Genomic DNA, 16775 nt, shown 5'->3' on the forward strand with positions numbered 1-16775 from the left:
TGAAAAGGACATTATCCTTTCAGTGATTTTTTTTCAAGCTTACTAAAGATTTTCCTATCATCATTTGTGGCATCGAATGGAAAAGAAAACGCGTTGCATAGTTTCTGGTGTAAAAAGCAAAAAGTGGCCCCTTGATTGATCTCAAGTTCAGGAAAATACTTAACACCATTTAAAGCTCTTTTTTAGCACCAAAATATTTTGAAGGCATGGTGTCATCACTGCTATTTGTGCAAACTAGATACAAAGACACGGGACGCCGCCTGACCATAGTCTTGACTTTGAGGAAGAGAATCGTTCAGGATTAGCAGCGAGTTGCAGCCCATTTGTGCAGCACACACTAATGAATGGGCTCCTCTCAAGGGAGAGTGAGCCACATCATATTTTCATTTAGAGTGAAAGCTACATGGAGGGTGTGAACATTTAGATCTAGCTCACATCTCTGACGCTTCCGGGATGTGCAAGTTCAAAAGCATCTGCAGCGTAATTATCATATCACTCTGTTCTGATTATAGAATATAGCCTCTGCACGCTCCATCCTCCCTCCCCTTGACATTTCATAGCCTTGAAAAGCTTGAACCCTGAGACAAAAATTAACACAATGATTCTTATAGCAACCAAACATTTCTTGTCAGAGACAGCATCCGTAGGATTAGCCAGCTGTATTGATTTAGGTGCCCCAGGGTTGTTAATTGTAGTGAGAACTGCTAGGTCTCTGTGACTTTTGAAAAAGGTTGTGGCCACCGCAAATACATCTTTAAAAAAAGAAAGCATACCCTTAGCCAAGATACGCAGTTCAAGCTTTGCAACTAGGCTGGCGAAACCCTACTCACATCCCTGTAAAGCAGACATATATTTTTGTATTTTTTATAGGTGGATACAGTGCAGACCATGAACCCACCTGGCCACATTGAGGAATCGTGTAAAATCAATGTATGTGCTCGTAAGTGAAATACATGCCAAGTTCCAACTCAATATGTTGGATCCTAATAGACCCGGATTTGTCTTGCGTAGAAAGAAATTGATTTCCGGGGGGCAAGATCACTAGCTCATTAAACTGAAGCCCCATTTTTGAAGAACACACACACACACACACCCCCCAAAACTTCCGCAAAAAGAAATCAAGCTGTACTTTGCAATGGAATGAGAACGATGAACGTCTAAATAAGGACTTAAAGAGGGATGTGAGTGAGGTTTTGCAATCTTACTGATTACTGTGGGGAGAGACTCGTGTCACCAAATTCAGGATCGTGAAAAGAAGAAGAGGAAATCCTTTCTTCACTTCTCAACTGAATGAACTCAAGCAAAGAGTGGCCATATACATCTGCTCTCGTTTCTGCTTCTTAAGCTGGAGGTTACTTTAAACGTGCTTTCATTCCCTTTGCTTGAACTCGTTGGACACATTATGTAGAAATCATCAGGGCCTGCGCTAGATCAACAAAGAAGTGGAAGTGTATACCTCAGGACCGAATTCCGGAAACTAGACAATTTAATGGTATTTAATAAGGCTTTAAGGAAAATATACCACTGCCAATCAGGGAAAGCGAGGAACTAAGGACTTGAGAGAAAATACAATGTAGGTCATTCTGGCACCCACTGAACATGATTCATGATGCTGTAGAAACAGAAGTTAGATCACAATGTATTTATAAATTTTTTTCATCATTTCCGAATGAGTTTAGGATTAGCCACACAAGTGTTCAAGGAATGCATGTCCATTATGTCAATAGGAAACTGGCCTTTTAAATTTGTGGTTCTATTCATTCATGTGTGTATAGAAGGGCAGATATATATATATATATATATATATATATATATATATATATATCCTCAAACAAACAAACAAACCAGGATGAGCTGCATGCAAGAAGCTCTTTGCATTATTGTGTTAATTAATCAAGAGAAGATACTGTATAAATCTGCAGGTGAGTTTTTATATGCGTGTGAATGTAAGTGTGTACAATGGTGTGTGTGGAAGGAGATAAAAATTAACTATTAGCATTTGCACTTTGGTCTGTTACCTAGAATGTAAAGAGGTCACATCAACTGTCGTAAGCCATTTCTTCTGTTATTTTTAATGATTATTATTCAGAAAGCAAGTGACTCTAAAATAGGATGTCTACTGCCGAAATTTTTCCAATTAAATATATTTGATGTGATTGAGCCATTTATGTGAAGATGGCACTGATGTATGATAATAATGAGTGTCACTCATGTGAAATTAGTGTGCAGATAGTTGAAAATGCATATTATACTCCTTCAGACTGTTTTTTTCCATGACAGGATGTGAATGAATCATGGAAGCTAATACAGAAGGGACTACAGAAATATTTGTTTTCCTAATCATAGCTTTTTATTCTGTCACTAGGTTATATGCATTTAGTCTTTATCTTCTTTGTTCAGCATAAAATAAGTAAAAAATAATCTTATGTTTGCATAAATCAGGTAGTATATATTTGAAACAGATGAACATATTTTTTGTAATCATCATGTGCCATAAAAAATTGAAAGTACTCTCTGAGTGACATTTTTATTCATTTCTCCTTATCTTGCTGATTAATTTTATAGTTGAATTTTTACCTCTACTTTCTATGTGACAATCAATTTGCACCTGATCCTCTATCTATAATGTTACAGGGATTTTTATCTTTATTTATGCTCTTATCATAAATTATAAAACAAACTGTATGATTCTATCATATTAAATATTTTTTGTGACAAATACAATAAAAAGAACACTACTTTAAATATGCCTATGCTTCCTAAATCAATAGTCCTTTTAAGTACATTGATCTATACCACACATTCCTCTTACTAGTGTTTATTGGAGAATAAGAATCTTAGACACTAAAGAGTAAAAATTTTATAAAAATATATTTATACTTAAAGTATAATTAAATCATTTTCCCCTTGCTCTCATCCCTGAGTTATGTATCATTTCAGCTCCTTGCCATCCCTTCCAAGTCCCTCCCACTCCTGTTGTCTCCCTCTCAAATTAGTAGTCTCTTTTTATTTGGTTATCATTGTTACATATAAATCTAGATCCACAAATATATAATTACAACCTGCTTAGTCTGTTTTTGTTATTTGTGTGTTTATGAGTTCACCACTTTGTTTTAGATAACTATTTAAGTCTAGTTGTCCCTCTCCTAACATCATTATTTGCCTATGGGTCTTGTTTAGAAGAGGGGTTCCATGAGACTGTCCCCTTCCACCATAGCCTGTCAATTTTTACAGATACTGTTTATGAAGCCATTTCTAGGAGACAGAGTTCACACCCTCCATGTAGCTTTCACTCTAAATGAAAATATGATGTGGCTCACTCTCCCTTGAGAGGAGCCCATTCATTAGTGTGTGCTGCACAAATGGGCAAACTTCCTGGTCCTCTAGCTCTTACAATCTTTCTACCCTCTCTTCAGGTATGTTCCTTGAATAGTAGGTGCAGAAACTGTTTTGAAGATGTGTTTGTTTGAACTGGGTTCCATGCAATCCACTGATCTCTGCAGTACAAACAAACTGCTCTGAACATCTGCAAATTTGCGTATGATTTTGAGTTCACCAAATCAGAGAAATCATGCTTTGATATTCAAGCTCTAAAAAGCTTTTGGCTATTTTGGTTAAATTAATTTTAAGTTTGATAGTTTTCTAAAGTATCAAATTTGATAGTTTACTAGTTCGATAAACCAATTCTTCCTGCTGAAGCCATTATTAATAACTAATAACTTTCACTATTAAGGGAGCCGTATGCCATATTACATTTTAATTGTCGCAAAATACAACCCACACTTCAAGACCAAGGTAACAAAATGCACAGTTTCTGCTACTGTGCTCTTGATTGAACCAAAAGGAAACAGGCCATGGTATACATAATTATGTTCTGGGATCAATACTTTCCCTCTAAGTTAATTGAAGCAAGCAGCACCCAAGTACAAAATCATTCCTTTTACAACAGAGAAAAACATTTTGTCCTGCCTAGAGATGAACGCATGCCCTGGCAAAATATTAGAGGAAGAGAACCAGTTTTTCTTGCTCTTTATCCCCCCCATCCCCCCAAGGATTGATCTGCACATAAAGGTCTCCATGACTTCAAAGGCATTTCTGGGCTTGGATCAGGGTGGCTGAGTTCAGAGTAGTGGCAGACACTAGCCCCTGATGTTTATTGCTGTGGGCTCTTTTATCTAATGGTAATTCTTTGCTTAGAGGAAGCAACAGACAGAGCAGTCTCCTGACTGTTAAAATTTCCAGATTAATGTTTAGTTGCAAAGCACCACACACACACACACTCACACACACACACACACACACACACACACACACACACAAAGCAGTACTTTCATCTTACATTCCTGCTAACTCTAACTGTGGAAGTTCCAAGAAACAATAGGGAAGGAAAGGAAAGCAAATTTCTGTATCTACAGACACAGTATATATGTCATGGGTCTATTGTCACTGCAGCACACTGACTAGTAAAGTAGGATGGCTTTCATAACATACAGTTGGTGTGGCTGATAGTTTCCTTCCTTCCTTCCTTCCTTCCTTCCTTCCTTCCTTCCTTCCTTCCTTCCTTCCTTCCTTCCTCCCTCCCTCCCTCCCTCCCTCCCTCCCTTCCTTCCTTCCTTTTAGAGACTTAGTTACATGAACCTCTTTTTCATTTAGTTTCTAGTTATTTGTACAATTGATCTGGATGATAAAATTCAAGTTTATCACAGTCATTGATTTTACAAGGTTAGCAGTTGAGATGGGAGGTTTGCAGATATCATGGCTGCTTCCACCTTCTAAGATTCTCTTCTGTCACTTTCTAAGAATTTTATGGCTTTTCCTTATCCCTCTCTTTGCTCATAGAAGAGTGCTGTGTTAAGTGTTGGAGCGGCTGTGAATGAGAATCAGCTCAAAAGTTGCATGAAAAATGCATTATCAGATTTTCTTTTTACATGAATGAAAATGTCACTAAAGAAAAAACTGAAATTAGAAAACATTAAGGATTACGATGACTGCTTTTCACTGTAGTCCCATTTTTTAAAAAAAAAATGCTGTTATTTTACTATTGTGTTTTGATAAATAAAATTATTTAAAAACAGAAATGATTTTAGTATTTTTCAGATCACCTTTTAAACAGAAATTACTAAAACTCAACTCCATTCTAACAATGCACTTGTTACTCCTCTTATGATTGCCAACCTCATAGTATTGTCATTATACCCATTGTATAGCTGAAAAAATAAGACAGAGTGTCAGTTACTATATAGAGGTACACTACAAACCGATCAGAAAGTCTAGCTGGATGTGAGCACTTACACTGACTCAACTGCTCATACTCTGGGCTGCAAGACTTTGAGGATTGAAGATACTATAAAATAAGGATGTGAGGTTGCCGAGCTGTGTTCTGAAATTGGGGGTGTAGAGATGAATGTTTTCCTTCTTAGATCAGAGACTTATCAGCATGAGATGGAGTCAGGCTGCCTGACTTGGATTTAAACAGCATGCTGAGGTTTTAGCAACCAGAAATATTGGTTAAAGATAGACTTTGATATAAACGATCTGCTTTAAATACTGTAGACAGGAAAGAAGGAAAGTTCTTTTCCAATGTACTTGCTTTGTGGGCTAAACATGTGTTACTATAAATATGTAGCTTTACACTGAAAAAAATTTTAAATGCAGATTTTGCTTCCCGAATCTAGGAAGACTGAAGAAAATGACAATTGTATTTATTCCACAAGGAAGTGGAATTCGCACTGCCGTGGAGATTCCATGTGCAGGCTCATACAACGCCACACACAAGGTGGCTCAGAGGGCAGTGCACTGAATACAGACTTCATGGCTTTGAAACATTACTTCCCAACTGACTATTTGCATAAACATACCTTTCTTTTTCCATTTACTCATCGGCAACACTTACAAAGTTAACAACAGTGCCTACCTCATAAGTTAGCAATAACCAATTAAGGAGATTAATGCAGGCAGGATGTGAATGGGATACTATGAGCTAATTCAGTGTTTCCAATCATTAATTTTCTCGATGATGTTTTTTTATAATTGACGTCGGCATGTACTGGTGTAGGTGGGCCAGATGTTCATGAACCAAGATAGAGCTAATACTATTGTCAAAAAGTGAGATGAAAAACTCCTACAGCAACTCAGCAGAATCAAGCAGACACAGGCTTTCTAGGGAAATCCATCAGTTTCTGGTGTGCTGAACACTCTTGTTTTTGCTTTTCTCAAGCAAATAGAAGTGAGAGCGAACTGGGAAAGCAATGAATAAGTCTTTCTAAGCCAACTATAAAGCTTTTCTTTTTCTTTTTTTTTTGCACATTTTTATTACATATTTTCCTTATATACATTTCAAATTTCAAATGGCATCCTGAAAGTTTCCTATACCCTCCCCCCTCGCTGCTCCCCTACCCACCCACTCCTGCTTCTTGGCCCTGGCATTCCCCTGTACTGGGGCATATAAAGTTTGCAATACCAAGGGGCCTCTTTTCCCATTGATGGCCAACTAGGCCATCGTCTGCTACATATGCAACTAGAGACATGAGCTCTGGGGATACTGGTTAGTTCATATTGTTGTTCAAAGGGCATGTTTGAAGACTATCATACGTGCAAGCAAAAGGGTATAGATGTTCCTTCTGTTATTATTGACCTAAAATTAGAAAGTATTTTAGATATATAATGAAAACTAGTGGACAAATGGGATAAATAGGTTATTTTCGCAAATATCCGAGAAGTATTTCTTTTATGAAGATGGTTTTATTTAGAAAATAGTTAAGTATCTAGTGTGCTGTGTTCATTAGATGGTAAGGTTTGAATGCACAAAATAGAAACAAAATTATACATGTATCATTGAATTGGATAAAGTTTGGTATCTGCCAATCAGTGGCTTTTATCTTAAACTTCATGATTTCTGGAGCACTGGAGAGAATTAAACAAATAGCATGACCTTGATTTCCACCTATTTAGAACTCCTCTTTCAATAAAGTAAGAAGGTCAGTAAGTGTTACCTGGAAATGGTGGCCTCAGACACAGTGCTGTAGTAGTCTTGAAGCACATCACATCACCTGTAAAGACGTGAGGCAATTCTATTTTAAATTCATATCCCAGTTTAGACTGGAGGATTTGAGAAGAAAAGCTAACTTGGGATTTTTATTAGACTGCAAGTTTCAGAAATTTTTGCTGTATAAGTGACAGAGCTGGACCCCATGTGTTGTTTTATGGATGTTAGCAGAACCATAACAACGGATCTTAAGCTTTTTTTTTTCCTGTAGGGTTTTGTTGGAGAATTTACACTATGGTGATTAAAAAGGAGTCACTTCCTACCTCTACCTTCAGATGATAAGAGTAAAATGTGCATTTCTCATTTTGAGACCTGAGCACTTTCACAAGTGCAGTTCAGCCTAGTTTCTAATTGCTACTGCCCAATTGTGTTGGTGAAAAGTCTGTCCTTGTGGGATATAAGTGGGATCCAGATCTCTAATCTTTCTTCTTTACTGTATGTCTAGCAGTTAAAGGAGGGTCAGCATGGGCTTTCCTTTTCTCCCGAGTGTATTGAGCACATGAAAAGACACAGACATTTGGAATGTGTATTCTGGAAACATCAGAAACTGGATTCCTTTCTGATAAAACATTTCAAAAGGCCTCAGTTAGGAAACACAAACTTTCTGCTGACTTAAAATTTTTTTTCTATCTATTCAATACAATTTATACCATTTTGAGAGTTCAATGTTGATTGTGATAGACATGTTCTTGAAACAAATGTTTGTGGTTTGTAGCAGTGAAAATATTAAGGATAACAAAACAAAACAAAGTAATCATAGGGGTGTTTTAATGTCTTATGTTTAAAAGTCACACAAATATCTTGCTTTTTTACACTAAGAAGTTGTTTATAGAAGAACTTCCAATTAGTTTTAGATAAAGATCAACTACATTTAAATGAATAACAATGTGGTTACCAACACAGGGTCTGTTTTGTCATCCATCAGCTCAACTTTTATGTAAAGATAAAATGCAGTCTATATCTTCCTTGCAGGCTCTGTAATCATGGGCTGTTGTCATCTGAGATTAACATTTGGGTTAAAGAGCATGATTAGAGGATTCCAAATTAGTGGGTACCTAGTTGAAATGACACGAAAGTTAAAACACAGTACTACAGCAATCTATTTTGTGCAATATATTTTTTCTACCATTTAATTAGCAGCTTAATTAGCATGATGTTTCATGTTGTGACCTAAGCCATTGTACTCTCAAGGGGTACTACTCTCAAGAAGACAATGAACAAAAAAAAATTAACGTAATTGTTTATGGATATGTCAGATGTCATCAGAATTAAAAATAATTCTTTTTCAAATAGAACACACACCATTTAATTTTGAATCCAGAACTGACATTTTTAAACAGACTTGTACAATGTGAAATGCTTCCATGAAAAGAAAAATACTGGAACTAACTATGTGTGCAGTAGTCAAATGAGCCACATTCTAAATTGTAAATGACCACAAACCAAGGCTGGAAGGATTCTTTTAGATTAAAAAGATATAGCTCTCACTGTCTTCAGAGCAAACATGAAAGTCAGGTATGAAGATAATCAGATATTTGAATGTGTAATGTGATTCACGAGATTCTATTAAGAGCCATTGATATGATTTACAAAGGGTAGCATCATGGAAAGTCTGTCGGCGTTCCCTCTGCCTTTGAATGGCTTGAAGGAAGAACGTGACTTAGAAATAATTTACCATTTGTGTGACATAAAAGGGTGTCTCATCCCTTTTCACTCCCTCTTCAGATGGTGTGCATTTGTCTCCATTACATGCAATGGAGGTACCTAGCAACTCCGACAGTCATCTACCAGAAGAGTGGCTCTAGCTTTTCACAGTAGACAGTGGTCTTAGTAGTTTTTCTCTGGAGCTGTGAAACAAGAAAAATTTAAGGGAAGGCTTACTCTGCTTGTGATTGAAATCATGCAGAGGAATGAAATATTTCATCATGTGACTTTTACCTTTATATTAATGAAACTCATTCTATAGGCAACTATTGTTTTAGGAGGTTGTATTTATTGTTTGTAAAACTATATCAAGAAGAAGTTACTTAAGGGTTTTATTTTTCCCTTATCTTCTTCGTCTGATCCTTATTCTCACATAACCCAATTTTTCTTTAGTAGGAATCATCAAAGGCCACAATAATTATAGAAATACTATGGATTATTAACTTATGACATACAGTCATCCAAACTTTATATTTTCTAGACTGCAAATCCACTAGATTGGTGAAATGAAATTTGTTTAGGAAACAAACACAAAGATATGTGCCTATATGAGAAGACACACAAACACATGTAATTAATTGAAAAATGCTTGTAATATTTCTCAGATCATCATTTAGCTGTTGTTGTTAAGACCTTGCTTCATTACTTAGAGCCAAAGATTCAATTTGTTTTCAGCTAGATTTCATTTGTCTGTTAAAAAAAACTATGATTCACAGAGCCATAGAACTAATGAACATTCCCCATCTTCCCAATTTGAATGAATTTCACATCATGAAATTTCACTCACACAAATGAAGGAGTATGTGATTTTTAATGTGCATATGAATGTGTGTGTGTGTGTGTGTGTGTGTGTGTGTGTGTGTGTGTGTGTGTGACAGGGTTTTACTCTAGAGTCCTGGCCTGAATCTCACTAAATCACTCAGGCTGTCTTAGAATTCATCACAATTCTCCTGACTTAACCTGGTCAGTGCTAGGTTTACAGGCATAAGACATCAAGCATAGCTGTAAATTGGAAGTCATAATTGATTGAGGGAATATTGCTCAGTTGCCTGAATGTCTTGTTATTAGACTAAGGTTCTGAGTTTGACTCTTTAGCTTTTACTAAATCAGAGTGTTAGCATACAGTCTAGGAATTCTGGTGCTCCAAGGCCCCAGAACAGGGGAATGCCAGGAACAGGAAGCAGGAGTGGGTGGGTTGGGGAGCTGGGCTATGAGAGGGTATAGGAGACTTTTGGGATAGCATTTGAAATGTCAATGAAGAAAATATCTAATAAAAATTGTTTTTGGAAAAAAAAAAGAAGAAGTTCAGGGTTGTCCCAGACCTCAACCATTTCCTGGCCCACTTGTGCTATAGGAAACCCAGTCTAAAAAACAAACAAACAAACAAACCAATAAACAAAATCCTAAAAGTTTATAAGTCGAACAATGAACAATTTAGTCTATTAATTATTGACCAATCTTTGGTCAACTTTGGCAAAATTATTCATTTCCTCTTGGGTTTACATGAAGATAATAACACACTAATCAGATTATAAAAATGAGGCCCATAACATTTTCTATGTGTTCATATATGATAGGCTCAAATTATCTGCCATGTATTAATCAACTAAATAAAAGCTGTTATTAAAGAGAGGCTCATTCAGATGACACAAGGTACAACCCAGCTACTTCCAATAATCCACCTGTCTGAAGAAGTCCGCATGTAATACATAATGCTGTCAGTCATATATTAAAGGCATCTAAGTGCTATCTTATATAAAAAACAACATAGTTACATGCGCATGTGCATACTCACATTAGCACATCTGTCTGTCCATCATCCATCTGCATATTTGTCTGTCTGATTATTTACATACCTACCTACCTACCTATCTGTAGACTTAACTATCCATCTATATTTTATTTGTGAGATAGTCTGTTTGGTCATGCTGGCATTAAACCACAGAAATCCTCTGGCCTCAGAATTCTGTATAATAGAATTATAGATCTAAGTAACCATGACCAGGAGTGTGTTTAACTAAGGTCTTACTGTAATCATAAACTAGACTGAGATTTCATTAGTAGATTGTAACTAGAGTGTTACGGGAAAACCCCAGCTGTCCTGATGAGCTATGACATTGAAATGTAAGCCAAGTAAACCCTTCCCGTCCCTAAGTTGCTTTTGTTTATGGTGTTTCTCAGAGCAACAGAAAGAAAACCAGGACATGGTGTGTCTAACAACATATTTCCTTTAATGTTTGCAGGAATTGAAAGCTGATTTTAGAACCATTTGTTGGCTTAGACTTTATAACCTTAATAAATGAGCTCGCTGCTTTGCATCGCTTCAAAGGGGTGTTTTAGAATTGTTTGGAGCATACAAATGTGTTTATAAAACATGGTAATTTTTGTAAATGAGAACATAATAAAAATGATGATCAATGCATTACTCTGCGCTGCCTCCACAAGGATTTCTGAGTTTAGAAACTATTCATTAAAACAAATACCAAGAAAACATGCAACAATTTCAGTTTTTGTTACTTATTTTCTAATAGGTTGCAGCAGTGAAATTAGGTAAATTTGGGCCCTCATCTCCACTTTTCATTTTTTTCTTTAAAATTTTTAGGTTGTAAAACATCTATTTATTTATTTACTTATTTATTTACTTATTTATTCATTCATTATTGTCACATTTTTAACATCTGGCATTTAAAAAAAATATTAGATATTTTCTTCATTTACATTTCAAATGCTATCCAGAAAGTCCCCTGTACCCTCCCCCCGGCACTGCTCCCCTACCCACCCACTCCCACTTCTTGGCCCTGTCATTCCCCTGTACTGGGGCATATAAAGTTTGCAAGACCAAAGGGCCTCTCTTCCCAGTGATGGCCAAGGAAGTGAAAGATCTGTATGACAAGAACTTTTTTTGTTTTTTTTTTTGTTTTTAATTGTCCAGTCATTATTCCCCTCCAGGTCCGCGGTTCGATGGGACGGTTCCTCATCACATTCCTTCTCCCCCCTGTCTCCAAGCAGATGGCTCCACCCACTTATTGTTACATTTTTAAAAAGTGACTGGCTATGTTGGCAAGGTGGCCTTGGATGTCTCTCCCTTCTGTGTTAAGATTAAAATCATGTGCAAGCCTGCCAGGTCAGAGTGTGACAATTTTAAGCAAAATATTAGTTTCTACCATTTTATGCTTTTTATTATTCAGGTTTGCTTAATTGTGAGGTTCAGATATAAAGTAATTTTTATTATCATCGAATCAATCATTGCAATTTCTTCTACTAACTTGTTCCTCAAATGCCTGTTGCATAGTTGAATTTTAAGGTTAAGTGCATTTCATGTGGAGGGTTGGACTTCTCCATGAGCAGTCATCTTTCCTTGCTGCTGAGGCTGCATTTTCTTTTTTTTTTTTTAATATTTTTTTATTACATATTTTCCTCAATTACATTTCCAATGCTATCGAAAAAATCCCCCATACACTCCCCACCACTCCCCTACCCACCCATTCCCACTTTTTGGCCCTGGCGTTCCCCTGTACTGGGGCATATAAAGTTTGNNNGTCCAATGGGCCTCTCTTTCCAGTGATGGCCGACTAGGCCATCTTTTGATACATATGCAGCTAGAGTCAAGAGCTCTGGGGTACTGGTTAGTTCATAATGTTGTTGCCCCTACAGGGTTGCATATCTCTTTGGCTCCTTGGATTTTCAATGAACATATTCTAAAAACTGTGGAGACATTCTCCCAGTCACCATGCAAACTAGTACGATTGTATGAAAATGTATGTTCATAAAGGCATAAGCTTTTTATGTACTTACTGATATTGTATGTAACTAATCTGGAAGATGAAATTGAATGTACTGGAGTTAGGCTGGGGGCAAGGTTAGTTAAATTAATTTTAATGGTGTGGACGTTTATTTTAATAAATTCAGGTATTTAAAAAAAAAGCTCATCAATTGTGCCCTGTTTATATACTGCAGATCTTTCAAGGATAAAATGACTCATTTCAGAAACACTTAGAACTGGTTCATTTCTAATAAGCAACAAATATCTTAGCCTGGACTCCTGTTGCTCTGGCTCTAATCTCCCTCTCACATCTGTACTTTCATATTTCTGTGCATCTGTCTTCAAGTCATTATGGTTATTTTCCAAGAGACAGATTTTGCTAACAGGTAATTCCATTTTTTTAAAAAGAGAAGTTCAAAAATTTATTATTTAAGTGTGCATGTGAGTGTATGTGAATGAATACGATGTGTGAGAGTGTGCTCATGAATGATATACATGTACAAACTAAGGACAACTCTATAGTGTCAGTTATGCCTTCCAGTTTTACAAGGACTCAGAAGATTGAGTTCAAGTCATCCATCAGGCTGACGTAGCAAGTGCCTTGACCCACTGAGCCATTTCAGAGGCCCCGTGCCAACTCATTCGGAACCATACTTCACTCTAATCCTGTAATTCTTTTTCTTTTCAACTAGACAAAAGTATAAACATCACCATCTGTGATTCTTATTTCATTAATCGTTTTCCAAACTAACAAATCATCAATTATGAATTGTAGGCAAATTTTTGTGTGTAGTTTTATGGTGCTTAGAACTCTTAAGTTTTGATGATGGTGTATTTTTGCATGCAAGTATATACATATTTTATTTCACTAACATATCTCATAGGAAGGTAAACACATATGATTAATATTTGCTGTTCCTTCAGTGTCAATTTTAGTTCACTAAAATTGAATTTGATTATAGGAGAACACCCCCCCCCCTGAAAAATCAACAGTGATTGAATTCATTTGATTCTAAGAATGGGATATTTTCATGTTTTCTGGGAAACTCAACAGAGTGCATTATAACAGCCATTGAATAAACATTTATTGACTAGATGGAGTATATTAGGCTTGTGCATATTCCATTAAACGGAAGGATTAAATGGTTGATAACACAGTCATAGGCTCTGTTTGCTCACGTTCTTTGATACTCTTTGTAGAAGTTAAGGGGTGTGAAAATAAATAAATGTCACCTATATGTAATAAATATATAAAGAGTTAGAGAGCTAGTGGAAGTATACGTATCAAGGCTAGATGGCATAAAAGGAACTGTGAACCAGACAAAAAGTGTTAAGGCATTATATTCCATGTTAAAGTGATTCAAGTTGATTTGAGAAGAAATTGAATTCAGGGAACTGTGGTCTCTTAACACAAAAGGGTAGAAGTATTGGATTGTTGGTAAAACAATGTGTATGGCATAACATAGAAAGAAATGTGGATGGAGGAGATGAACCGCACTTAAAAGATTGTATTTGCATGCTTAGATGAAACACAATTCCTTTTAGAATCCCGATTTTAGTGGCCACACTTTATGTGGGATAAGAAGTAATGAATCCAAACTGGAGCCATCTGTAGACATCACTGCAGTGCCATTCTCTGGAGATTTATCTCATCAATAGAGCAGTAAGTATAGTTGGGAGCAACAAAACCACATGTACTCAGGGTTTACAAATACAGAGACGGACCGTTCTTTTAGCAAAGTTAAGTTTTACCTGTAATAGCACAGTGAATTTATGTGGCATGTGGGGCATATAGAAAACATGATTATATTGTAAAAATCCTCATGTTCTAATGCAGAAGAATCAAAGGGACTCCATGACATTAAAGTGTAATCTGAAGGAAGCCATGCCCAGAGGCTATGCTGAATCCCTGTCTACTACAGTCTAGAGCAATGGTTCTCAACTTGTAGGTCTTGACCCATTTAGTGGTCCAATGACACTTTCACAGGGGTTGCATATCAGATATTCACATTACAATTTGTAATAGCAGCAAATTTACAGTTATGAAGTCGCAATTAAAATGATTTTATCATTTGAGAGTTACCACAATGTGAAGAACTAAAAGGGTCAAAACATTAGGAAGGCTGAGAATGGCTGATGGAGCCTTAGTGTTCATCCTATATGCTGATTTTTTTCTAATTATCTTCAGGTATATATTTCTTTGATTTTGTATGTGACATATTATGAAATTAGTTTTGGTAATTTATGGTTAAGTTTTTCCTTCTCAGACAAAGAATTTCTGCAGTAAATAATACAGACATGATTTTCTTTGTTTTGCTTTGCTTGTTTTGAGATAAGATCTTCTCTGCTAGGACAGCTGGCCTTGAATGCACAAAGTAGCTCAGACTGGTCTTAAATTCAAAAGGACTCTGACTCCTTTGCTTTATAGCCTTGTGAGTGTTTGGTTTGTAGGCCTCTGTTGCCATGCTTGGCTTGGATATAATTTGCACAGCTTTGCATTTTATAGAAAATGTCTTTATTTCTTAAAAAAGAAAAAAAAATAAAACAACAACAACTCAGAAGTTCATAATTATATCCTTTGCAGGAAGGCAGGAAAGGCAGCCCAGTGACTTGTCCTTTGTTTGTTTGTTTGTTTCTTTGTTTCTTTCTTTCTTCTTTTTCTCTCTTTTTTCATTTAATTCCAACTAAAGATATTCGACTGAGGGACTCACTACAAAACAGGATGCTGGGAAGTCAGAGGTAGTGAAGAAGATGATGCTTTGGGCAAAGGTTAGATAATATTTAAAACTGACTTGAACCTTCAATAAAGGAAATTTCCTCAAAGTAACTTAGAAGGAAAAGGCATTTCATTTCAACAAGAACCCATAAGCAAAACCTCAAAGTTTATTGTTAATTAAACAAGAAGTACATAATCTCTACAGGACAGGCAGTGGGAGGTAAAAGTGCATGTGCTCTGGAAAGAATGTTTGAACTCCACTCAAGAACTTTCATACCCAGCATTTCAGTATCATCCTATAAGCATCTAAAAGAATCTAAATGTTTTAGAGCTGACCACCATCAGATAAGCATTTTAAGAACATGGTTCTCCTCATAGAGTGAAAGGCAGTTCGTCGTAAGATCACTGAAGACAGTGATTCTTTACAGGGAATCAGAGAATTGGATGGAGTGTGATCATATATTCTGATGACATGCACACTCACTCTGACCTTGGATATTGATCACGAGGTACATAGACAGATGGATATGTGATAGGTTATCGATGACTGGATGTTGCACAAGAAAGGAAAAAAAAAGGTAGAAATGATGTTTGCTTCAGGTTTTAATAAGCTGAATAAACTTAAAGAAAGTAAAATTTGAAATGTTGGAGATAATGATTTGAAAGGGGAATTGCAAGTTCATCTGCATTTAGAGAGAGATGAGAGGTGGGGACGAGAATGAATATAAGAATCCAATAATACAAGAGAGCGCAGAGAAAGGGTGAGAACTAATTTTGATGAACCATGAAAGGGTGACATAAGAGTCACATAAGTAAATTTTGAATGGCAGGATAGTGTCAACTGACCAGAAGAAAGAGAGCAGTCATTTCAGTGACAATTGATATACTAATAAGACATACAATAAAATATCAATAATAACAGGAAAAGTCAGTAACCCTGCCTAGACAGTTAGGTGTCAAATAAAAGCATTGTGAAATTCATCTCATTTAAATTTAATGGCACATTTCAAGCAATGGAGATAAAATTCATAACTTAAAATGTCAAAAATGAAGTGATTTTTGTGAGCCATTTTCTTAGTCAGGATTCCTTTTTCTGTGATGAAACCCCAGGACCAAAACCAAGTTGGGGAGCAAAGGTTTTTATTTGTTTTATACTTCTATATCACTGTTTGTCTTGAAGAAAGTTAGGACAGAAGGTCTGACAGGGAAGGCAGATATCTGGAGGCAGGATCTGATGATACACAGGCCTTGGAGCAGTGCTGCTTTCTGGCTTGCTCCTAGTAAGTTTCTCAGCCTGCTTTCTTACAGAACATTGAAAAGGCTCCACCCACAGTGATCTGGGCTCTCCTCCATCTATCTAATGGTAATTAAGAAAATCATTCAGTAATTAAGAAAATGCTGCAAACAGGTCACTTAGAGTTTGACTCTGCTTCGATGAGCAGATACATAACACAAAGTAAATTTGTTTGTTCCAGTCTCTCTTTTTTTCTTCTTTTTATTTTTTATTTCTTTCGACAGTGTGGTCACATACATGGAAGGACCGGGAA

General features: G+C 36.3%; 1 protein-coding gene across 6 annotated transcripts in view; it reads left to right on the forward strand.

Annotated features, from left to right (window-relative positions):
* The window catches only part of Pcdh7 (protocadherin 7), a 407507-nt gene that overhangs the window by 67134 nt on the left and 323598 nt on the right, over positions 1-16775 (forward strand). The window contains exon 2 of one of the 6 annotated variants that reach the window (XM_029477354.1): positions 871-2671. The exons of the other annotated variants lie outside the window; for them this stretch is intronic. Coding sequence (XP_029333214.1) covers positions 871-948 — 78 coding nt within the window. The 3' untranslated portion in view covers positions 949-2671. Of the gene's footprint in view, positions 1-870; positions 2672-16775 lie in introns of those variants that run through there. 6 annotated transcript variants of the gene reach the window in all.

Source organism: Mus caroli, chromosome 5 (assembly GCF_900094665.2).
Source record: "Mus caroli chromosome 5, CAROLI_EIJ_v1.1, whole genome shotgun sequence".
NCBI lineage: Eukaryota > Metazoa > Chordata > Mammalia > Rodentia > Muridae > Mus > Mus caroli.